The 25,071-nt window shown below is 40.0% G+C and overlaps 1 protein-coding gene across 5 annotated transcripts in view; it reads left to right on the top strand.

The window, feature by feature from the left end:
• FCHSD2 (FCH and double SH3 domains 2) overlaps positions 1 to 25,071 on the top strand; it is a 354,314-nt gene that overhangs the window by 232,253 nt on the left and 96,990 nt on the right. For 3 of the 5 annotated variants that reach the window (XM_043992379.1, XM_043992380.1, XM_043992378.1), the window contains exon 9: positions 12,456 to 12,578. The exons of the other annotated variants lie outside the window; for them this stretch is intronic. In XM_043992379.1, the coding sequence (XP_043848314.1) occupies positions 12,456 to 12,578 (123 nt within the window). The remainder of the gene's footprint in view (positions 1 to 12,455; positions 12,579 to 25,071) is intronic. 5 annotated transcript variants of the gene reach the window in all.

The following is a 25,071-nucleotide window of genomic DNA, read 5'->3' as shown; positions in this document are numbered from 1 at the left end:
GATGAATGGATGGATGGATGGATGGATGGATGGATAATAAGAGTACTGTCCAGGCAGGAGGACCTGCTTTCAAATTTGAACTTAGATACTTACTAGCTATGTGACTTTGGGTAAGTCACTTCACCGCTGTCTGCCTTAGTTTCCTCATCTGCAAAATTTATCTCTGATAAGCTAATAATCATAATTAGAAAAACTCATTGGAAGGTACTAGTGAATTATTTAGGCCTAGAAAACTTAAATGTTCTTTTAATGAAACTTGAATGAATTAGAAAGGCAGACCATGACATAACTAACAAATACTTGGTCACAGATTATTTACATATCCTGTGTATCAGAAAATAGATACAAGAATCCAAATGTGTTTGGCCTTCAGTATTCCTCCAATTTGGTCTTGTCTGCCTACCAAAAAAAAAAAAAAAGGAACAAGAAGGAAGAAGGGGGAAACAAACCATCAGTTTCTTTATATAAGACAGGAAAAAGTAAGCAATCAAACCTGCAGCACCCTCCTCCCAGAACTTTAATACTTGCTTGTAAGCTATTACATTGCTCTTTTAAGCCAAGGAGTTTTCTCCTTGACCAAAATTTTAAAAGGAAAATATTTTTATTCTTTACTAAAAGATAGAAAAATTGAAATGAGTGAAAACTGAAAAGAGAGGGCTTTGAAACCCTTAATGAAACATTGCAATGTTGGGGGGGGGGATGAATTATAATTGATAGCTATCAGACTTCTGTCACCTTTTCAGGGTCACCTCCAAGAGAAAAGGGCAAGGCTTAAAAGGTGTTGGCCTAGTTATAGGTATCTTGGATGAACAACTTAGAAACAACACCAAGGCACCATTGCCCAAACTATCACTGTTCTTTTTGGTTCAAACCTTGGAGAGCTCACAGCAGAACCCTGGAGTTGTGAGATTTCTCCAGAAAAAGACAAAAAGAGACAACCAGGAACAGCAGACTCCATTGGAGCTTCTCACTTTGCCAGGTGGAGAGAGGGCTTCTCTCTCCAATATCTCTGATAATTTCTTCCCTTCAAGGACAATCAGCTCAACAACAGCAGATTGATAGTCCACTATAGCAACACTAACCCCAAACTCATAGCTCTCCCTAATTTTATGGCATACTTTTAAAAGGCAGCCTTTGCCTACAATAGAAGCTAGTGCCTGTTTTAAGGTTTGGGACCATGCCGCCTTCCTCCTTTCCGGTTTAACTGCTCTGCCTCACCCATTGCCAAATCAAAGTAAATCAAGAGCTGGAGATTGATTGATCTGGTTTTGTTGGTGTTGTTGTTAATTTTGTTATTTATAATCAGCTTCTTAGATGGAAATAATATATAACATAATCTATTGGAATAACAATCTGACCAACTACAATTTCTCTGAATGTTCTGTGTGTTGTTGTTTTTTTAAAGTTGGGCCTTTATTTTAAGGGGGAAATGGTAATATGGATCCACTTGATAGTCTGTCTTAACCTTCTTTCCTTCCTGAATGCCCTTGGCTCATGTTCTTGCTGCTGATTTAGATACTGCTGAGCACAGCAGGCACTTCTGCTGGTATTGACTTTAGTGTGTATGTGTGTGTTTTAAAAATAAGAACAGTCTAATCCCCGTTTTCCAGAAACATTATTCAGCAGGTTTTTAATTTTGAAAATCTGTATATAAGCGACAAGTACAATGTGGCTGCTAAACCTTAGAACTGGACTGTCAGCTATTTATCAAATGCCCCAAATTGTCCTCTAGTATTTTGGAATTAGAACATTCACTTAGTAAAATATTTTACCTTCTCAAAACTGAGAAAGAATATGCTGTGAAAACAAATTTCAAATCCTTTCAGATTCATTAGCCAGAAAAGTATCTTCTTAATATGGCACCATGGTGCCCCCCCAAAAAAAAAAGTTAGCTTTAGCAAAATCTCCAGTATATACTTTACTTCTTTTAGGCCAGCCTCACTATTGTTTGCACCATGCTCATATGCGTGTATACACACACACACACACACACACACACACACACACAACTTATTTGTGCCTTTCTGCCATTGTTCTTCCTGCCCGAAATGCCCTCCACCATCTAAATCCTATCCCTTCTTTAAGGCCACTTGATATTCCACTTCTATATTCATCTCTTTCCTTTCTCACTACCTGAATCACATAATTTCTGTGGCACTTAGGACAACCTTACTACATTCAACTTAATGCTTTATTTTATATTTTTTTACCTGGTGTTCTAACTATTTATGGGGATTTTGTATTTAAATCTTGTCTCCTCCCCTAATTCTAAATTATTTTAGGGCATTGGCTCCATGTCTTGTACTTACAATTAGAATACTAGAAGTGGAAGGGACCAATCCCTCAATTTTATAGATTATGAAACTGAAGCCCCGATTAATGATGACTTGTCCTAGGTTATACAGCAGTTGAGTAGAATAACCTCCCAAAGTGAGAAATTTTGATTCCAAGGTGATGCTGAGAATAGGTAGTTGATATAATTTTTTTTTAATTATAGGAGAGGCAGTATTGTATAATGAAAAGAGCCTTGGATTAGGAGTGAAATCTTGTTAGCTAAAGGATATCCAATTCTTTCTTCTTAGGGAACTGGCATCTCCAGTCCCTGGTTCCTCTCTTCTTCATTCATATTAGCTTGTTTCTCATGAGACCAAATCTGCTGAGCTCTATACCTATGGCAAAGGGCCTGTGGCATAGCTAGTGCTAGATGACTGCAAATCATAGGGCACATGGGGGACAGCTAGGTGGTGCAGTGGATAAAGCACTGGCCCTGGATTCGGGAGGACCTGAGTTCAAATCCAGCCTCAGACACTTGACACTTACTAGCTGTGTGACCCTGAGCAAGTCACTTAACCACGATAATCTCTTAAGATCCATAGTTGCAGGGGAGCCACAGGGTTTGGGTTCAGCACATTGTAGATGTCTGTCTCCTGTGTGAGGTCTCACATCTGGAAAAGGAGGTGGGATGATTAGATAGCAAAAATAAGGGAGAAACAGACGCTCTACACGTGAAAATGCTGCAACAAGAGGGAGGCTTTTGTTCGTGAGTGAATCCCCTACACAGGATTTGTGGGAAAACATGGGATAGGAGTAGAGATGACTGGATTCTGAGCTGTTCTGGTAGAAAGGGAGGTCCACAGCAGGGATTTCACATGTACTTCATAATATTAAAGGGTCAGGATAGAACCATAAGGGCCTAGAACCTGAGAATTTGTCTTGACAAGTAGACAAGAGAAGAAGGAAAGAAATGACTTGGAGGCTAGAAACTAGAAAGTAGATTTTCTTCAAGTTTTCTTGTGAAAGGCAATAGGTTATACCAGGTATTGGAAATTTTTTTGGAGGGGGGTAGGGGAACGCAGTTTGAAAACAAAATTGTAAAAGCTGATTCAAAACAAATTTGTGGAATCCTGATCTGAAATGTACATTTGCTTCTTCCATCTTGAGTGGACATTTGTCACAAAGACCCTCATGGGTAATTATCTCTTGGACCCCCTGCCATCTCCCTCCTGTGCTGCTGCACCAGCATCTTCTTAGCCCCTGGATAGTTCTTAACACATAGCACAACATGACAGTGTTACACTAGGGGTTGGGACACTTAGGTTCAAATCCTGGCTCAGTCATTCAGTAGCTGTCTGAGGCTGGACAAGTTGGCAGAGTATGATGGGTAAATTTGGTGTCATAACACCAGGATTTGAATCTTGAATTTGTTCCTTACTGATTATGTGACCTTGAGCCAAGTTACTTTGGCCTCTATAGACCTGTTTCCTCATCTGTAAAATGAGAGCATTGGATTAGATATACTGGCTAAGGTCTAAAACATTTGAATGATCACTTTTGGTTTGTCATCTGCAAAATGGGGATAATAATATTTGTACTACCCTTTTTGCCAAATTGATCTTGCTAAAATACAGATCTACAACATCATCCTCCTATTCAAAAATCTTCAACAACTTCTGCTAATCTATAGGATTAAAATACAAACCCTTCATCTTGGTATATTTATTTGAATCTCTTCATATTCATGGTTCCCACTTACCTTTCCTGGTCTAGTTTTATTGAGATGCACTCTCTGTTCCAGTTAGGTTTTCTCTTTGCCCTATATGCAGCATTCTTTCTCCTGCCTTCAGCCTTTGCCTCATGGCTTTCCATGCCTTGACTATCTGTCATTTCATCTACCTTCTAGAATACCTAGATTTCTTGTTTGTTTGGTTTTTGGTGAGGCAATTGGGGTTAAGTGACTTGCCCAAGGTCACACAGCTAGTAAATGTCAAATGTCTGAGGCTGGATTTGAACTCATGTCCTCCTGACTCCAGGGCCAGTACTCTATCCACTGTGCCACCTAGCTGCCCCCCCCCCCAACTTTCTTTAAACACAACTCAGGAGCCTCCTAGAAGAACTATATCTTGTATAATTAACTTCTTCTCTCCTCCTCCCTGCTCCTCCCCATGTAGAACACAAGCTCCTAGAGGCAGAGACAGCTTTGTTTTTGTCTTGGTATCTCTACTACCTTGCGCATAAGATGCTTGTTAAATTAGACAGGCACCAGACTTTTAATGATGACAGCTCTTTATACTATTTCAAAATTTATTAAAATGAGCTATTGTTATGGAGTTCAGGGTTTGGAACCACTATTAGTCCTATTCCAGCTACATTGTGTACCTGAAATCCACTGTAGTTTTTTGTGAATTGCCTAAGTGTCTATAAATCACCAAAATTATAAATAAACATAAAACACAAATCAAACATTTATTTAAGCACTTAATATAGGCAGAGCACTGTGCTGGTGCTTGAAGGGATAAAGTTTAGATAAGAAACAAACACAGATAACAATAAATTAGGGGCAAACAGTGCTGTGTACACTGGAGGGAGAAGTTATTACCACATAGGGTTTAGGGGAAGGCTTAGTGAAAGAGGAAGTGTTCGATTTGTGCTTTAAAAGATGGGTAAGAATTCAACAGGTAAAGATGGGTATTACATTTCCAGGCCCAAGGAACACCACCAACAGTGGCAGATTTGGGATTTGAATTCAGATCTTCTGACCCCAACTCTAGTGACCCTTTGTAACTTATTTACTCTGTGAGCAGGAATTTCCATAAAGCTTGTGTGGTGGGGTAATAAGTTAATAATAATAATAACAAACATTTAACAAATAATAATAATAATAACAAACATTTAAATAGCATCTACTGTGTTCCATACACTGCAAAGCACTTCATAATTGTTATCTCATTGTTGTTCAGTCATTTCAGTTGTGTCTGACTCTTCATGGCCTCTTTTGGGGTTTTCTTGGCAAAGATACTTGAGTGGTTTTGCCGTTTCCTTCTCCAGCTCATTTTATAGATGAGGAAACTGAGACAAACAGGGTTAAGAGACTTGCCTAGGGTCACACAGCTAGTAAGGAAGCCTGTTTTAAAGTAGGGTCTTCCTGACTCCAGGCCCTTCTATCCACTGAGCCACCTAGCTGCCTGTTCCTTTTCAGTATGTTCACAGAGACTTCATTTTCTTTATTGGCTATCTTGAAGGCTTTCCCTCATTTCTTTTCCATAAAGAACGGATAAGGTGAGGCACCCTTAGTTCCAATTTTAGCAATGCCTCCACCCATGTAAGGAAGTTCCTAGTTGTCAACACCAACCATATTGTTACCTAAACTATAATAGACACTTTCAGATTCATTATGCTAAAAAAATTTCCAGTATTTAAATACTTTGTTGTAGGAAAATTCACAAACAGCTTGCACAATAGGCCATATTTAATGGCCTAGGAGACAAATGCTGGGGGAATTCTAAACCTTAATTGAGGCTCCCATCATTGTTCTCAATCTTGGAGCACCCTCTCCTTGGAAGTGGTGATGGAGGTGGTCTGACTCAGTCTTGACCAGACAGAATGCCCATGGCCTTTTCCTTACTTGGGAACTTTGGAAACTGGCAATTCCGGAGACCTGAGTATAGGCTCCTGGCCCAGGGCAGTAATCTCCCCACAGAGGATAACTCCCAAAGTCTCTTTCTTCCAACTAGATTCCTTGCTGCCTATTTGTTATTGAGGAGATACCTATTTGAAAGGCTGCCTTGTGGAGGAGGGATGAGACTTGTTCTGCTTGGCCCTGGAAATGACCAGGATCAATAGGAGGAAATTGCGGGGAGGGAGACTTTAGCCCAATATAAAAATAAACTTCCTAAGGATTTGTGTTATTCAAAAATGGAATGGGGGTTAGTTTCCCGTGACTGAAGGGATTCAAGCAGGATCTGGTGGCTGCTTGTTGAGAACACTACGGATTGGATTCATGATTTGGAAATTCGTTAGACTAGTTGACCTTCCATAGCCCCAAGGACCCTTCCACCTCTGCATTTCAGATGAGTATACAAGTCTGCTTCGGTAGAGATAGGAGCATAACTGGCAGTCTTTTGGACAGGATCCTCATCCCACCAGACATTGAATGATGGCTTGGGCCTCACCCTGATAGAAGAAGAAACAGAAGCCAGATAGCTTCAGCTATTCCTGTTTTCAAAGTATATTTGTAAAAACTCAAAGACATCATGCCTAAGGCTAGCTTGGCAGAGAGGCCAAAAAGGTAGTTAGGCCCCCTTAGTTCATTTGCTGGCCATGTTAAAAATGGAGATCAAATACACAGGCACATTGACAGATAAAGTCTAATTGACTTTAAGAACATTGGAAAGAAGTTACAAGAGAATAGTTCGGCTACATATTGGACAACTTTTTTCTTAGAACTAGAGCTGTACAAAAAAACAGGCTACTTTGGAAGATAATGGGTTCATTATCACCAGTCAACAAAGATGTATTAAGCTTTTACTATGGGCCAGGCTTTGTGCTAAGTTCTGAGGATTCAAAGAAAGGCAGAAACATGGTCCCTGCCCTCAGGGGGCTCCCATTGTAATGGGGGGACCAGGAAAGGCCTTTTGCTGAAGATAAGATTTAAACTGAATGAGCCCAGGCAAGGTAGGAGTTGGCAGCCAGAGAGGGAATTAGCCACTGCACATCATCATAAGGATGACAAGTAATATTTCTATAGCACTTAGCATTTGCCGGGCACTGTGCTTAGCACTTCACAGTTATTCTTACTTGGTGTACAGGTAGGGTGGACAATAAAGTAAAACAAGACTGGATAAGTAGAAAGAGGAGAGGCTACAAAGGGCTTTCGGTGCCAGACTGAAACTATTAGGTGACCAGATGTCAAGACCTTGGCGTAAGAGATTTGTGTTTGGGGCATAAACAGTGACCCATTTGGACTAGAAAATGCCTTGGGTCCTTTCCAACTCTAAGAATATGATTCTCCTCCTGCTCATCATTTCTTTCAGCACAATAGTATTCCATTGTATTCATATACCACAACTTGTCCAGCTATTCCCTAACTGATGGATATCCCCTCAACTTCCAATTCCTTGCCACCACATAAAGAGCAGCTATAAATATTTTTGTACATGTGGGTCCCTTTCCCCTTTCCATGATTTCTTTGGGGAAAAGACCCAAAAGTGGTATTGCTGGGTCAAAGGGTATGCACAGCTCTATCGCCCTTTGGGCATAATTCCAAATTGCTCTCCAGAATGGCTGGATCAGTTCACAGCTCTACCAACAATGCATTAGTGTTCCTATTTTTCCACAGCTTCTCCAACATTTATTATTTTCCTTTTTTGTAATTTTAGCCAATCTGATGGGTGTCAGGTGGTACCTCAGAGTTGTTTTAATTTGCCTCTCTCTAATCATTAGAGATTTAGAGCATTTTTTCATATGGGAATAGATAGCTTTGGTTTCTTTATCAGAAAACTGCCTGTTCATATCCTTCGACCATTTCTCAATTGGGGAATGACTTGGATTAAGAATATGATTCTAGGGGGCGGCTAGGTGGCACAGTGGATAAAGCACCGGCCCTGGATTCAGGAGTACCTGAGTTCAAATCCAGCCTCAGACACTTGACACTTACCAGCTGTGTGACCCTAGGCAAGTCACTTAACCCCCATTGCCCTGCGCAAAAAAAAAAAAAATATATGATTCTAAAGCCCAAGTGACCTCATGCCTGACACAGTGGTGGGCAGGGGAGAGAGTGCTGATATGTTGAATGAGAACAGAAGTTCAATATTACCAGAATACAGTAGTAAAAAGTTTTATGTTTCATGATCACTGACGTAGAAAATGCTTCAAAGAAATTTACCTTTTTTCCATTAAGTCTGTTGTGTTAGGGGAACTCTTACATTCTTTAGAATCAGCAGTATTAAGGACAATTTTAATATATCATGGACTGGGAAAAAGGAAATTATCTGTTGTCACTTTACCAAGCCTTTGTTGTAATTTCACAAGTGCTTCTGAAAAAGAACACTAAGGTAGACAGCAGCTGCCTTGTTCATTTCTAGGAAGGAAACAGATTTTGTGGTTATGCAATTTGGCTTGAAGTTTCCCAAGTTTCCTTAATATAGGTTGAAAAGTAGTTCTTTCTTCTTTTTGAAGAATGAGCATCTATATCTGCCTAACATTATCCATACATTCCAAATTAGACCATGCAAACATAAACCAAAATTATTGAGATGAAGCTGATGTTAAATGTGGAAATAGAGTAGAACTTTTCTGCAGTGGCTGGCAGTGAGGCTCAGAACTGCCACCTGTGGATTTGTCTGTGCGCGCTTATGTTTCAGGGAACAAAATTTTACCTATGGATTATACAAATCTATGTGTTAATAAGTTAGGTTTGAGTAGTATTTTTAATTTTTTCTCTACAGATGTGGGGAAAATATAATAGGACTATTAAAAAGATAAAGATGATACAGTGAAAGGAACTCATGAGAGTCAGGAGGCGATGAGTTCTAGTCTTAACTTTTCCACCAACTGTTTTGTGATTTGGGGCAACTAGCTTAATCTCTGTGACTCAGTTTACCCATATATAAAAATAAGCAGATTGCACTAGATATGGATAGGCTCTAAATTCAAGCCAATAAACATTAATGTTTCTATAAAGTCTTATTCTCAGGCTTCATCACAGAGTGGAGGAGACACTGGACTTCCAAAAGCTTTGTCAATGGAACCTACCATGTTGGGAAATCTTGGGGTATAGTCTTGGGGAAAAGGATATGTCTGTTTTCTGATGGCCAGCTAAGCACAAAAAGAAGCTTTTAACAGTAGACTGGCCACTGATGATGAAATATTTCACTGTGGTAGCCCATGAAACAAAAATTCAAAAAGACCCTTCCTAGAACTGAGAACACACACTCTAGATCATTGTCTACTAGAGGAACTTATACTGACATAGTTACCAGAAATGAAACCAGGAGACAAATGAAAGTTTTAAATAATTAGGAGAATAACTCACAGATTCTTCTTAGAGAGTCCAATAAAGAAGTTAGAAAGATTGGGCTTTTTTATACCCAGAAGCAAGAAATACATCATTTCATGAGCTGCTGGGTCACATGGTAGATATGAGTAGGAAGAAGTCTATGACCCACGAAGAACTGATGACCTCAGTGTATGACCCGAGAAGGTGGATTGGTCCCATGGTGAGAGTACCAATGAACAGCCCACACTTCCCATTAGTAACTATAAAATGTTAAGAGCTACATATAGGGTTAGGGATGGAGACTAGACTTTATCTTTGATATAAGGAAGCCCGAGAAGAGGTAACCCTCTCTGCCAATGGCAGGTAGCACCTCTGTCTTGAGCACTGATGGGCTGAGCAGCTCACCCAGGGTTACACAGCAGATAGGTACCAGAGAGCCTCAGGTACCCCCAAACAACTTGCTGAGATGCAGCAGAGCTGTGTAAGGTGTCTAAAGAGTGACCATCATTTGATCTGGGATCACCCAGAGTACCCAGTTGCTGATAATAAGAGCTATACATACCAGCTGGAAATTGTAGTGGAAATTCTGTTTCAACTGTTGCCTCTCCACTTTCTGTGGCTTGAAATAATGACTAAAATGTGTCTGATGCTAATATGATAATGTTTTACATAATCATACACATATAACCTCTATCTGATTGCTTACTGCCTCAGGGAGGGAGGGGAAGGATAAAAATTAGAACCCAAAATTATAAATAAAAATGTTTATTTAAATAAAACTATAAATAAATAAATGAATGGAGATAAAATGTGTCTGATAGACTGAAATAGTAACTCAAAATGAATTTGTTTCTTCTGTAGTCATTTGGTGAATTAGTGACAACAAAGTCATTTCTTACAAGTAAAAGCAAGGCCTTAGTTTTTATTGGAGTTCTTGCAAGTAAAGGCATAAGATGACAACACAGCTTTGGGATTGGAATCTTTCATTTGAAATAAGTTCAAAATGGGAAGCATTCCTTTAGAGTGCTATTGTACTGAATCTCATTGTTTCAAAGTTGGGAGGTCCCTTGAAGAGAAACACAAATACAAAATAAAACCAGGAAGCTTCTGTCTGTGAATCACAAAACCAGGAAAGGAGAACAACTTGTCTGTAAACTCTTCTGACAGCTGCTGCACACAGGGCCTGCCCTCTCAAGCAGGGGCTCTTAGTTCAACCTTTGGCATTGGGTTATTCTTTTTTTCTTTTTTTTTTAGTGAGGCAATAGGGGTTAAGTGACTTGCCCAGGGTCACACAGCTAGTAAGTGTTAAGTGTCTGAGGCCAGATTTGAACTCAGGTACTCCTGACTCCAGGGCCGGTGCTCTATCCACTGCGCCATCTAGCTGCCCCTCGTTGGGTGATTCTTGATGTATGTGGGGCCCATGATATGAATTTCAGTCCCTGAGCAAGAGTTGGAAGCTAGGGGAGTATGTGTTGTAGCAGGGCAGATTTGGAGTCCCCAATTAAGGACTAGGGTCAGTGGAGTCCTGAAGCCTGACTAGTTCTAGAGGGGTAAAGCATAGTTGAAGAGCTTCCTCTTCAGTGCTCAGATAGATCATCTCTGTCCCTGAATTCACATCAGTGACAAAACAGCCTCAGGTAACAAGCAACAGTTCCTCTACTAAGACTTAGCCTCTCCCACTACAATGGGAGAAAAGTTCCCAAGATTGCACAACAGCCCAGGCCCTGCCCAGACAGTGGCATTTAGTAGGCCTTTGGTTTAATCATTCCGTCTCTACAGGTCATAGACTTTACTTTATTCTTCAGCATAGATGTCATTTCAGCTGTATACCAGGATGTGTCATGCAGTTGGTCTTTTGGAGTTACTTGGAGGGTTCCAAGGAACGACCACCAAAATAATAACAACTGGCATTGGTGCAGAATAGTGGATAGATAAGTGTACTGGAAGCCCACCTCTGATACATCTCTGCAGTGTGGCACTTTCATCACATTCACAGCAAGGTTGAGAAGGTGCCAACTGGCATTGGCGGGGATCTTGAATCTATAGCTATATGTGCTCTGCAAAAAACAAAGATGTGTGACTACCTACCAAGAACATCTGCATAAAACCTGGGCCTTGTCCCAGGTAAGTTACACATATTCTTATTGACAAGATCATTTACTTCACATAAAGAACACACCCCAAGGCAAAGCCTTTTATCTAAGCATGACATCAGCAGTTTGCTATGGCATATTACATAACTGGATGAAATGCATATTTAATAATAGGTTATGGTTTTAGGGCTCTATTGTGCCATCTCATGGCTACGTCCTGAAGAACCTAACATTTTTGCTCAAAATATTTAAGGATGGAATTTATGGAATTAAAATGTTGGATCCAGAGGGAGCCTTACAGATAATTTAGTGTGATTTTTGTTTGTTTTGTTGTTTGTCCTTCATTCTCAAAGAAGACCATGATATTGGGTGACATCATAGCTTGTAGTGAATTGGATTTTAAGTGAGGGAGGGCTGTGCAAGTCACCAACTTCACTCTCTCCTCCAGAGCCATCTGGGTCTAGTGGCAAGATGTAATCAGAATGGCTGGAGATGGCCCCAGATGTTTGGGGTTAAGTGACTTGCCCAGGATCACACAGCTAGTAAGTATCTGAGGTGAGATTTGAACTCAGGTCCTCCCAACTTCAGGGCCAGTGCTCTATGCACTGCACCACCTAGCTGCCTCAGTATGATTTTAACTCTCATTTGACTGAGGAAGAAATTTAGGCTCAGTGGGGAAAATGGTATAGGGAAGGAACACTGGACCCAGACTGGTCTCCTGGTTACCAGATGTGTCATCCAGAGCAAGTCTCTTTATCTGTAAAATAGGGGCCTAGAATTTAGATAATCTCCAGAGTCCTGTGGATATCTGGGCTTCTGCTGATATATTTATAAAATAGGGATGATAATAATATTCATACCATGTACCTCAATGGTATGTTATGAAGATAAAGTGACTTCATAAATGTCAGCTCTCATCATCGGTGACTTGTCCAGAGTCACAAGGTGTGATACAGAGTGAGGCCTGGAAGCTGGGCCTATGACCTCCTAGTCTCCTGTACCAAAGCTGCCTGGTGATGCTGAAGGGCAGCAGCCTTCAAAGTTCTGTTGTGATCACTTAGCTCTTGTTTTTCTTCTCCCTCGTGTAGGCCCTTGACGGGAATGTATATGATCATCTGAAGGATTATTTAATAGCATTCAGCAGGACTGAGCTAGAGACATGCCAAGCTATACAGAATACATTCCAGTTTTTATTGGAAACCTCAAGCAGGGTAAGTGTGAAACCCACTTTTCTTTAACACAATAGACCTTAAGCAGTTGGTATGTTGAAGTATATACAGAATCTTTCTTATTCTAAAATGAAGTAAACCACTGGGAGCAAAGCCCTTCTTCTAAATTTAGTCTGGGCACACTGGGCATGGGATAGAGTTCTGTCTTCTCTGTGCTGTCAGATAAAGAGGAATTAAAGAATCACAGAACTGGACAAGATCTAAAAGGCTATCTAAGCCAACCTGTGTCTGAATAGGAATCCCCTCTATAGGTCAGTCAATGAAATGAACAAGCATCCCTGAGTGAGAAGTCTCAGCCAGCTTTTGCTGAAGACCTCCTGGGAGCCCCAGACCTTCTCATGCAGCTCATTCCACCTTGAGTCAGGCTCTGATCATTAGAAAGTTTTTCTTAACATGGTATCTAAATCTCCTTCTCTGCAGCTTTTATCAATTGCTTGTGGTTCTTGCATTTGGGTTTAGGCAAAACAAATCTAATTCCTATAGCCCTTTGTGTATTTAAAAACAATGATCACATCCCTCCTAAGTCTTCTTCCTCGGGTTGAGTGAACCCTTTCAGCATTAAGCTGACACCCGAGTGCACATTTCCAGGATTGGCATAGCTTGGGCACCAGGAAGTAAGGAAGCTTTCTTCCAGCAGGGATCAAGTGTGGTCTCTGTGTCACTAGGTGCTGGGGACCATATGAGAGAAGATGGGTTAGTCACAGAACTAGGGTAAGCCTGGACAGGAAGCTGCAGCCCTTGGCTTTTGGGAGGGAGACCAAGCAGGGCCCCCCGGGTATATAGGGAGAGAATCTACTTCCTTGAGGACATCCCTGTACCTTTGCCCAGGGTAACAAAGTTTGATGTGAAAGTCTCTTGTTGGAATGCATCCTCATAGTGAATAAGAGGAGGTTTTTATGTGCCTGTAGCCCCTTACCCTGCTCATCTTAAAAATGTCATGGTGAAAAATCGGAAAATTTGCCTATTGGTGAAAAGTCCTCTTCTCTCTACAGTATGTTTCTTTTCTTTGAGAGATTTGAATATTCAGCTGCTACCAGCTGAAGATAGCTGCCGAAAGTCCCTGACAATACTTTCCCTCTTGCCCCTTGCACTACTACTACTCTTTACTTTAGTGATCCCTAGTTTCATTATGGGATGCCCCTTCTACCAGTGGGGATTGAAACCTCTCCATTACTCAGTAGATAGCTTTTTGATTTTTGGTGGCATTTCATGAACAGTCCTCAAGTAACAGTTCTACCACCTTCAATGAAGGTGGTTCTTTAGCCTGGTGGTCTCCAAACTGCTAACCCTGGAAGGATCTGAGGCTGGGCTATTGCTTTACTCCCAAGGGGTGTGTGATAATTCTTGAGAAAATTGGAAAATCGGTTCCATCCCACCCTTCCCCTTCAAAACCAGTTATGGGCTTGTCTGCAGCCTACATGTGCCAACCCCTTAAACATTCAACTTCTCTGCCTCCTCCCACTGTTAGCCTTTTTTGATGTGGGTGGTGTGGGCCCCTTGGATCAGTTTTGTGTCCCCGATACTGGTGTCTGTGGTAGACAAGGTTCCCTGTCATCTTATGGCTGTAGTAGACACTTCTCATCCAGTGGGCTTTGTGCTTCAGAGTACAGGTATACCACAGAGATATTGCAGGGTTGATTCTAGATGACTGCACTAAAGCCAACATCACAATAAAGCGTGTCACATGAATTTTCTTGGTTTCTCAAAGTGCATTTAAAGTTATGTTTTCACTCTACCGTAATCTATTAAGTGTACAATAGTGTTATGTCTAAGAAAACAATGTACATACCTTAACTTAAAAAATACTTTATTGCTTAAAAAAAACCCTGCTAACCATCGTCAGAGCCTTCAGCAAGTCACAATCTTTTTGCTGGTGGAGGGTGTTTCCTTGAAGTTGATGGCTGCTAACTTACTAGGGTGTTGGTTGCTGAAGGTTGGGGTGGCTGGAGCAATTTCTTAAAATAAGACAGTAATGAAGTTTGCTGCATCAATTTGCTCTGCCTTTCACTTGAACACTTAGAGGGTTATTAATTGGCCTAATTTCAATATTGTCGTATCTTGGGAAATAGGGAGAGGAGACCTGAGGAGGGAGAGAGAGATGGGGGGAAATGATGGGTCAGTGGAACAGCCAGAACGTACAATATTTACCAGTTAAGTTTGCCATCTTATACAGGTGCAGTTTGTGACACCCCAAAACAATTACAATAGTAATTTCAAAGATCATTGATCACAGATCACCATAAGAGATATAATAATGAAAAAATTTGAAATAATGTAATAATTACCAAAATGTGACACAGAGACACAAAGTGAGCATATGCAGTTGGAAAAGTGGTACCAATAAACTTGTTCAACATAGGGTTGCCACAAACCTTCAAGTTATTTTTTAAAATGTGATATGTGATGTTTAAAATCTAAATTGTGGTCACCTTAAATTAGAAGCTTTAGCACCAGTCCTTGGGCATTAAACATTTATTAAAGCATACAGATATTCCCATGGAATTCAGAAAGTTAAGAAAAAAGCCTATTTAGCCTAGAGTTCCAGCCTTGTCTGGTTCTTCCTCAAGTCCTCTGCCACAAGCCTGCTTCAATCATGAACTCTCCCCAGCAAACTGATTGTGGAAGCTTTTTATAGGTCTGGAACAGAGGCGGTCCTTACACACTGCTTCAAGCTGATTGGTTGGTGTCATCCAAATCCATTGGTTCTGAAGGTGTTCCCAAGTTGTGATTATAATCCAGTTAACTTGAAGTAGGCTAATCAGCAGTTAATCACTCTCACTTGATTCAATCAGTCTAGATTAATCTCCAGGTGGGTCTTTGAGTATCTGCTAAATTTCATTATTTCATCACAGATACTATGAAATGCAGTAAAGCAAAGCACAGTACATGAGGTTATGTCTATAGTAGCACATGAGTAAGCTCCACCCCCCCCCACACACACACACACGTGCTTGCGCGCATATGCACAAGCTTTATTCCAGTAGTAAATAGTAACACAGGATGAGCAAACAGGGATGAGTTGTGATTACAGTATTTTTCACTTCATACAAACTTAACCATATTTATTAAACACATCTTCCAGTCACACACACATTTGCAACCTTAGCCTTACCCTGGACTCCTCTCTTTCCCATCCTTCACACATCCAATCAGTTGCCCGCTCAGCACCAGCAGAGACCCTTGAAATCTCCCACCTGCTAAGGGCTCAGCCCTCTCACCAGATTGTGACCTTAGTTCCAGAAGATGCTGGTGCTGCAGCTGATTTAGAAGCTCTGGGGGTCTCTTTCCCTGGCTCAGCCTACTTGGGACTGGATTTTTGTCAGCGTGACCGTGGGGTTGGGCTTCATTCTTGCCCCGGAATAGCAGCTCCCTCCTGCCAGTCTTCTAAGCCATCTTTGGCTGGAAAACGATCTCAGCCCATTCTTTTGTGGGTTTTGCTTCTCCAGGAATTGTCCTATGGCATTATTTGGAGGTTTTTTTGGAGCAATCATGTTGTGAGTTCTGAGAGCTCACTGCCTTTCCTCCACCATCTTGGCTCCGCCCCATAAATTTCTCTTCTACCTTTACATTGTCTCTTACATCCATCCCCTTTCTCATTTTACATCGCTATCATCTTAATTCAGGTCCTCATCAACTCTCACCTAGATTAACCTTACTGGACTCTTTGCCTCTTATCTCTTCTTTCTCCAATTCATCCTATAAAGACATAGGTGCTAAAATAATCTTCCCAAGCACAGATATCTGACTGTTACTCACCTACTCAAAAATTGTCTATGCTTCCCTCTAGCCTTAGGATAGAATATGGAATCCTCAACCTGGCAGTAATTTCCCTGAAGTCTGGCTCAAATCTATATTTCAAGTCCAGTTTGATTTTACTTCCTTTACCCACTGGATTTCAGTCACCTGTGCTTTACTCAACATTGAGTTGCCCCTCGTGTCTTCACATTAACTCAAGCCACCCTCTTTTCCTAGAATACACGCCTTCTTGGGGGCAGCTAGGTGATGCGGTGGATAAAGCACTGACTTTGGATTCAGGAGGACCTGAGTTCAAATCCAGCCTCAGACACTTGACACTTAACTAGTTGTGTGACCCTGGGCAAGTCACTTAACCCTCATTGCCCTGCCAAAAAAAAGAATGTACCCCTTCTTCTGTGGGGCCTTTCCCCTCTCCTTCTCAGAGTGCTTTGTGTGTATTCTTTTATATGCATATTCCATTCCCTTTCACTAGAACAGAAGCTTCTTTGAGAGCAAGGGCTGTTTCATATTTGTCATGAAATATCCCCTGGTTAACCGAGTGCTTTGCACATAGTAGGTGCTTAAGTGAATGTTTATTTAATTGTATTGTTGAATTCTACAGAGATGGAAATTGAGGCCCAGAAAGATAAAACATACAAGATCCCTTAGCTACTAAGTGTAGAACTGAAATACTGAACTGAGCCCAAGCTTTCAAACATGGGAGACTGGAGTAATGCTGGGACCACAAACAGATGTAATGAAGTCAGAAGAGAAGGGGAAAGGTTGAGAGAGAGAGAGAGAGTGTCATAACAATGGACCTAAAAAGCAGATTTGAGAGGTCATTTAGTCCCACTCTGTCATTCTACAGGTAATGGAAATTTTAAGTGACTTGGCCAACGTGATGCAGGTAGCAAGTAGCAGAACCGGAATTCTCATTTGGGTCCTGGATCTCCAGGTTCAATGGGGTGGTTTTTTCCTATGCATAATAAGGATGATATGCTTAGCTTTGGACCTGCTGGGTTTGAAGTGCTGGTAGGACATAGCTTGTCAGCAGATGAAGGTGCTGCTCTGGAATAAAAAATAGGTCTCTGACCATTTCTCTAGGGAGGGACAATCAAGTCTTTAACCCAGGCATCAACTTTATTTAAAGAGCACAAATATTAAATGATTTTTGAAAATTATGCATTTTGAAAATGTTACATTACTTGGGGGGGGCAGCACAATGAGGGTTAAGTGACTTGTCCAGGGTCACACAGCTAGTAAGTGTCAAGTGTTTGAAGCTAAATTTGAACTCAGGTCCTCCTGAATCTAGGGCCAGTGCTTTATCCACTGCACCACCTAGCTGCTTCCTACATTTACTTTTGACAGCCCTTTCATTCCTCCTTCAACAGCATATGACCAGTTGAGCCAAGGACCTAGTTGCCAAGAATGATTAGCTAAAATAGGAAGCATACAAACCTATTTAACTCTCTCTAGTCAGCAACCAATAGCTTAGTGTTTCTGTTGCTTTTTTCTGTTGGCATTTCCCCAACAGAGCCCATATCACGGGTTTCTTCACCCATTGTGGGGCTGACATCCAGGCTCTCTGCCCTACAGAGCATTGCTCTGGGCTCTCCCCTCCCATTCAGTTGAGTTTGAAATGTTTCTGTACCCTCTTAATCATAGCTCATCAGTACAAGAAGTACCGCATCATGAACTGCAGAGTTGACTTGGAGAGTGTTTCATGCTGCTTGTTCCCAGTGCTAAAATGGCTAATACAGCTCTCCCTCTGATGAACTTCCCTGCAGAAGGCCTTCATCTTTTTAGAGAGGCCCCGGCCTTCCCTTCCGTGCTTTTCTATGCCGTATACATACACACATTCTGGCTATCTTCCTCATTCAGACAACAGCATAACATGTTTGGAAGAGCTGCCCACTAACAACAAAAAACGACAGCTGGTACAAAGGGAGGAAATGGAAAAACTCTTCTAGCCATGTGCTATCAGTGAAAGGTTCTGTTTTGATCAGCAGCTTCTCTTTTGGAAAGCAGGTGCGTGATGCACTATAGAAAAATTTTCCTAGATATTAGTTAGATTGAAATTTAGTTTTGGCCCTTAAACAAAAAGTTTCAGAGGGAGCTTGATAGAGTAAATGGAAATTATGCTCACTTTGTAAGGAAAGGAATTGATTTTGAGAGACAGTGTGGCATAGTGGACTTGGAGTCGAGAAGACCAGTGTTTGAATTCAATCTCGGACTAGCTTTAGATTCTGAGCAAGTCATTTCAACTCTCTCAGCCTCAGTTTCCTCATCTGTAAAATTGGGATAATAGCACCTACTTCACAGGGTCATTATGAGAATCAATGAACAAATGAATGGAAAAGGCATTATTCAATGCTTACTGTATGTAATATATATGTAATGGATTTTTGAAACCTTAAAGCGTTATATTATTTTTTTGTTGTCCTTCATTCTCAAAGAGGACCATGACATCAGCATGATGTCATGACTCACAGTAAACTGGATTTAAGTGAGGGAGGGCTGTGCAAGGTCACCAACCTCACTCTTTCCTCCAGAGCCATCTGGGTCCAGTAGCAAGATATATATCAGGACAACTGGAGATGGCCCCTGGATGTTTAAGGCAGTTGGGGTTAAATGACAGGATCACACAGGTAGCAGGTATTTGAGGTGAGATTTGAATTCAGATCTTCCCAACTTCAGGGTCAGTGCTCTACCCACTGCTAAATAAATGTTAGCTGATGTTTGTATTATTACCTTTCTGATGGTAGGTCTGTTTTCTCATGTATAAGGTGGCAATCTGGGACCAGATAAACTGTGTAAGGTCCCTATGAGGTCTCATTCTTACAGTCTGCATAATTCTAGGGGCAGTGCAGCTTCATGGCAATAGCCCTGGTCTGGGAGTCCAAAGTCCTGAATTTGAATCCTGAATCTTCTAACTTTGGGATCATAAACAAGTCACTTAATCTTTCAAACCTCAATGTCTTCCTCTATAAAATGGGATAATAATTCCTACAATGCCTATCTTCCAGGATTATTACAATGTGTGAATTGTAAAATATATAAATATCTAATGCAGGTCCATAAACATATAATAAATGCCTACTGTGTATAAGACATTGTGCTAGGTGCTGGGGATACAAAAACCAAATGAAAAACAGCCTCTGCAACAAAGGAGCTTAAATTGTACTGCCATTATCATCAGTAAATTAACTGTTCTTATATTTAGATAATGTCAGAAAGAAAAATTCAATACAAAAGCCTTCCCCAGTGGATGAAGAATTCCTGTTTCTTTTATCACAACTACCTGAAAAGATAGCTCTTGTAGTCCCATGCTAATGTTCTTGTTGCTTCTTCATACAAAGGACCTGTTACATAGAAGTTTTGTTATCTCATTGAACCCTGCTAATACTCTCTCACCATATACCAGATAGGAAAAACTTCAAAAGCTGACCTGGTCAAGGCCCAGCCTGTCTAAGAGAGGCGTATCACCATAGGGTTGGCCACCACAAAATGGACTCTTTTGGCCATAGTAATTCAAGAAATCAGTTTAGCATGGTAGGTGTTGGTGAAGGGAGCATTCTTAACAAGGATATCACATATCTTTTAAGAAGTAGCATCCAATCAAAAGCAGGCCAATAATCTATTGATCTTTGGGTCCTAAACAAGAAAATATTCTTTTTTTAAATGTGTAAAATTAATTTATTCACAAACAATTTTTCAGCACCTATTTGTATGCAAAGCACTGTGCTAGGCAAGAGAAAAGATACAAAGTTTAAATGATATTGACCCTGAACTCAAGTTCGAAGTCCTAAGAGAATACACAAACACAAACACAAATAGATTTAATACACAGTATTATGGGATAAGTATATTAGAGAATAATAAAAACAGACTGATGTTTGAGTCTAAGGGAATGGAATTCAGAAGCTCAGGACAGAATCATCCAGTTTCATTAGAGTACATTTCATTGGAGTACATTAAAGGTATAATATGAAAGAATACCACAAAGGTAGGGTGGCGCTAGCTTCTTGAAGGCTTTGTTTGAACTTTACCCAATAAGCAATAGAAAACAACTAAAGAATTTTGAACAAAAGAGTGATATGACAATATCTATGCATTATTGTTCAGTTATATCTTTGTGACTCCATTTGGGGGCTTGGGGGGGTTTTTTGGCAGAGATACTGGAATGGTTTGCTATTTCCATCTCTAGATCATTTTACAGATGAGGAAACCAGTGTAAACAGAATTAAGTGACTTGCCCAGGGTCACACAGCTAAGTGAATGTCTGAGACCAGATTTGAACTCAGGAAGATAAGTCTCCAGACTTTAGGTCCAGCACTCTATCCACTGGACCACCTAGCTGTCCCATATCTATGCATAAAAGAATATTATGATAACATTTTACAAATCTTAATAGTATTTTACTTGTTTCTAGTTACATATAAAAATAGTTTTCAACATTTGTTGGGGGGGGGGAAGTTGTTTGTTTTTGGTGTTTTTTGCCAGGGAAGCAATTGGGATTAAGTGACTTGTCAAGTGTCTGAGGCTGGATGTGAACTCAGGTTCCCCCTGAATCCAAGGCCGGTGCTTTATCTACTGTACCACCTAGCTGCCCCTCAACATTTGTTTTTATAAGATTTATAGTTCCAAATTTTTCTCCTTTCCCTCCCCCCTCCCTAAGACAGAAAACACTCTGATATAGGTTATATGTGTACAATCACATTAAACATATTTCCACATTAGTCATGTTGTAAAAGAAGAATCAGAACAAAAGGGAAAAACATCAAAAAGGGGGGGGGGAGTAGCAATAGTATGATTCAATCTGTATTCAGATTCCACAGTTCTTTTTTCTGTATGTGGAGTGCATTTTCCATCATGAGTCCCTTGTAATTGTCTTGTATCATTGTATTGCTGAGAAGAGCTAAGTCTAGCACAGTTGATCATTATGATAACATTATGAAGAATAGATTAAAGGGGAAAGAGTACAGTTGGGAGGACCTTTTACCAGGCTTTTACAAAAGTCTAGGCAGGGAAGTAAAATGGATAATTTTGATTACAGGAAATTAAAAAGTTTTTGTATAAACAAAACTTGTGCAAAAATTAGAAAGAAAGCAGGAAACAGGAGAAAAAATTTTATAGCAAATTTTTCAAAGGCTTCATTCTCAAATATATAGGGAAATGAGCCAGATTTATAAAAATAAGAGCTGTTTCCCCATTGATAGTCAAAGGATATGAACAGGCAGTTTTCAGAAGAAGAAATCAAAACTATCAATTTTTTTATTGTTCTAAATCACTATTGATTAAAGAAGTGCAAATTAACACAACTCAGAAGTACTACCTCATACCTATCAGATAGGCTAACATGACAGAAAAGGAAAAGACAAATGCTGGAGGTGATGCGGAAAAGTTAGGACACTGATGTACTGTTGGTGGAGTTGTGAACTGGTCCATCCATTCTAGAGAAAATGTGGAATTATACCCAAAGGACTATAAAATTGCATGCCCTTTGACCCAGCAATGTCACTACTAGGTCTGTATCCCAAAGAGATCAAAGAAATGGAAAAAGATTTATATGTACAAAACTATTTATGTAGCTTTCTGTGATGGCAAAGAATTGGAAACTGAAAGGATGCTCATCAATTGGGAAATGGCTAAACGAGTTGTGGAATATGATTGTTATGGGAAAGTATTCATGCGTTAAGAAATGACAAGGAAAACCTGGGAAGACATATGAATTGATGCAAAGTGAATTGAGCCAAACCAGGAGAACAATGTACACAGTAATAGCAATATTTTAATAGTGATCAACTATGAGAGCCTCAACTATTCTAATCAATACAATGATATAAGACAATTCCAAAGGACTCACAATGAAAAGTGCTATCTACATCCAGAAAACTGATGAACTCGGTGAAGATTGAAGCAGACTTTTTTCACTTTCTTTATTTAACATAGCTAATACAGAAACATGTTTTGCATGACTCCACATTTACATTTGATATGATATTGCAAGTCCAGGTAGATTATAATCAAGGCATTTACTGAGGGGTTGGCAGTTGGAAAAGAGAGAAAGTATAACATAGGATAAATGTTATGAACGATGGGTGTGCCTGGGTAACAGATTAGATAGGAGACATAAGGGAGACTGGAGAGTTGGGGCAGAGTTTCAAACATGAGTTATGAGATGCTGCTGAAAACATAAGTCATGAAATCAGAAAGGAAAAGCAGCTTTGGAAGGAAGATGACAGGCTCAATATTGGAATGTTGAATTGGTTGTGCTTGTAGAACTTCATATGGAGATCCTATACTATAGGCATTTAGCAAAATGGGCATGAAATACAGAAGAGAAGTCAAGATAGGAAAGACCTATTTGGTGATTATTTATATAGAAGTAGTTAAAACTGGGAATGACAGGTTGCCTGGGAAAGAGTATAAAAAGAGAAAAGCTAAGGGCTAGAAATAGGCCTTGCCTGTCACCCACATTAAAACATCAGGAAGATCAACTGTGATAGACGTGGTTCTTCTCAGCAATACAATGATCCACGAGAATTCCAAAGGACTCATGATGGAAAATGCTCTCCACATCCAGAAAAAGAACTGTGAGACCTGAATGCAGATTGAACCATTACTGTTTCTACTTTTTTTGTTTTTGGAGGTTTTTCCCTTTTGCTCTGATTCTTCTTTCACAACATAACTAATACAGAAATATGTTTAATGTGATTGTACATATATAACCTATATCAGATTGATTTCTGCCTTGGGGAGGGGGAAGGGAAAGGAGGGAGAAAATTTTGGAACTAGAAATCTTATAAAAACAAATGTTGAAAACTATCTTTACATGTAACTGGAAAATAATAAAATACTTTTATGATTTAAAAAAAAAATCAGGAAGACGATGTGCAGGAGTGTTTAGAGAAGTAGAAGGAAGGAAATCCAGGAGAAGAGTATGGTATCTTTAAAGATAGAGGAGAAGAAAATATTCCAAAAGCAAAGGGAATGTATGGGTTATCAACGTCAAAAGCTATAGATGGTTCCAGAAGTGTGGGGACTCACACAAAAAAGGTCATTAGATTTGGTTTAATATTACTGATCTGCTTTGCAGGAATATTGTTTGGGTTCATTAACATGAATCAGTTGATTATATGATCTCTCTGTAAACATTTGGCAATTATCTCCAAAACCTAACTCTAATGAAGAAGGGCTAGGAAAAACCTAGCCCTTAGTGCCTTTTGTTAAGTCATAATGATTAAAAAATTGGAGTTGCTTCTTCACCTTAATATTTTATGAAATGCTTTGTGGTGTTTTTTTTTAACTAATTTCCCACTGTAATCCTCTGCATTGTCACCATGAAGCTGGTGATTGGGTATATAGGAGCTTTCCAATGGCATGAAGCCTCTCCTCTACCTAGGATATTATGAGAAAAGCACATGATGCAAAAGGTGAAGCGCTGTATGAACACAACTGACTGTCCACATGAATTATGAAAAGCAAGGCAGGAGGCAAAAGCACTGGTCACAATTGGCAAGCTGCTTTCTGTTTTTTCTTTTTAAAGAAATTTTTCATTTTAGAGTCGCACTACCATTTGGAACAACATGATATTGGCATTGTGTAGAAAATATAAATGTTCTCCTTTCCCACAACTTTAGGGGGAATAAGCAGATATTTAAATTGGTTTTTTCTCTTTAGACTTCATTTCTTCACGTTAACCATCAGACTAAAGTAAGCCCTTCATCAGATTTATGAATTATCTTGTGGACCCATCAGGAATTATAACTTTTTGATATGCAATATAAAACTTGTGCACTTGGTTCCAAGGTACAATGTATTATTTCAACCAATACATAATAAATTTTGTTTTCTCTATGATGGGGAAATTGTGTATTTAGATTAATCCAAATTCCTTCTCCTTCTGGATACTCTTTTTGCTCTGGTTTGTTTTGGGGGGCAGGGGAGGATGTGGGGGGGTTTTAATCACCATTTTCTTGATTGTCTTCCTGCCTGTCTGACCACTCCTCAGTCTTATTTGTTGGTTCTTCATCTTTGTCATATTCACTAACTATAAGTGTCCCTCAAGATTCTGTCCTGGGCTCACTTCTCTTTTTTCTATACTCAATCACTTGATAATCTCATCAGTGCCCATGGGTTCGGTTATCATTTCTCTGCAGATTATTTCCAGATCTTCTATATCCAGCCCTGGTTTCTCTCCTGAGCTTCCTCCTGAAAATCCCTGAATGTTCCATAGGTATTTCAAACTCAACATGTCCATGCCAGAACTCAGTATCTTTCCCTGCAACCCATCCCTCTTCCAGACTTCCTATTACTGTCCCAGGCAAGACCTTCCTTCCAATCATCCAGGTCCACTTCCTCAGAATAATCTTTGACTCTCACACCACAAATCCAATCAGTTGCCAAATCTTGTCATTTCTTTCTCACATATACATCCTTTTCTCTCCACTTACAGCCTAACCCCAGTTTAGACCCTAATCACCTTTCACCTGGGTGATTGAAATAACCTAGTTTGTCTCCCTACTCCAGTGTATCCTCACAGCTGCCAAAATGATTTTCCTAGAGTAAGTTAAGTTGACAGATGAGAAAACTGAAGCTTGAAGGAGAGAAATGGTCATACAACTAGAAAAGGGCAGCCAGCACATCAGTGCAATTGCATATTATTTTTTGTCTACTCTGTAGCACTGTAATAGGCTCTGAGACTTCAAAGGGAAGAATTAAATAGAACCTGTCCTCA

This window comes from Dromiciops gliroides, chromosome 3, assembly GCF_019393635.1.
Source record: "Dromiciops gliroides isolate mDroGli1 chromosome 3, mDroGli1.pri, whole genome shotgun sequence".
NCBI classification, from domain to species: domain Eukaryota; kingdom Metazoa; phylum Chordata; class Mammalia; order Microbiotheria; family Microbiotheriidae; genus Dromiciops; species Dromiciops gliroides.
The sequence above is the reverse complement of the archived record's forward strand: the minus strand, read 5'-3'. Positions and strand labels throughout refer to the sequence as shown.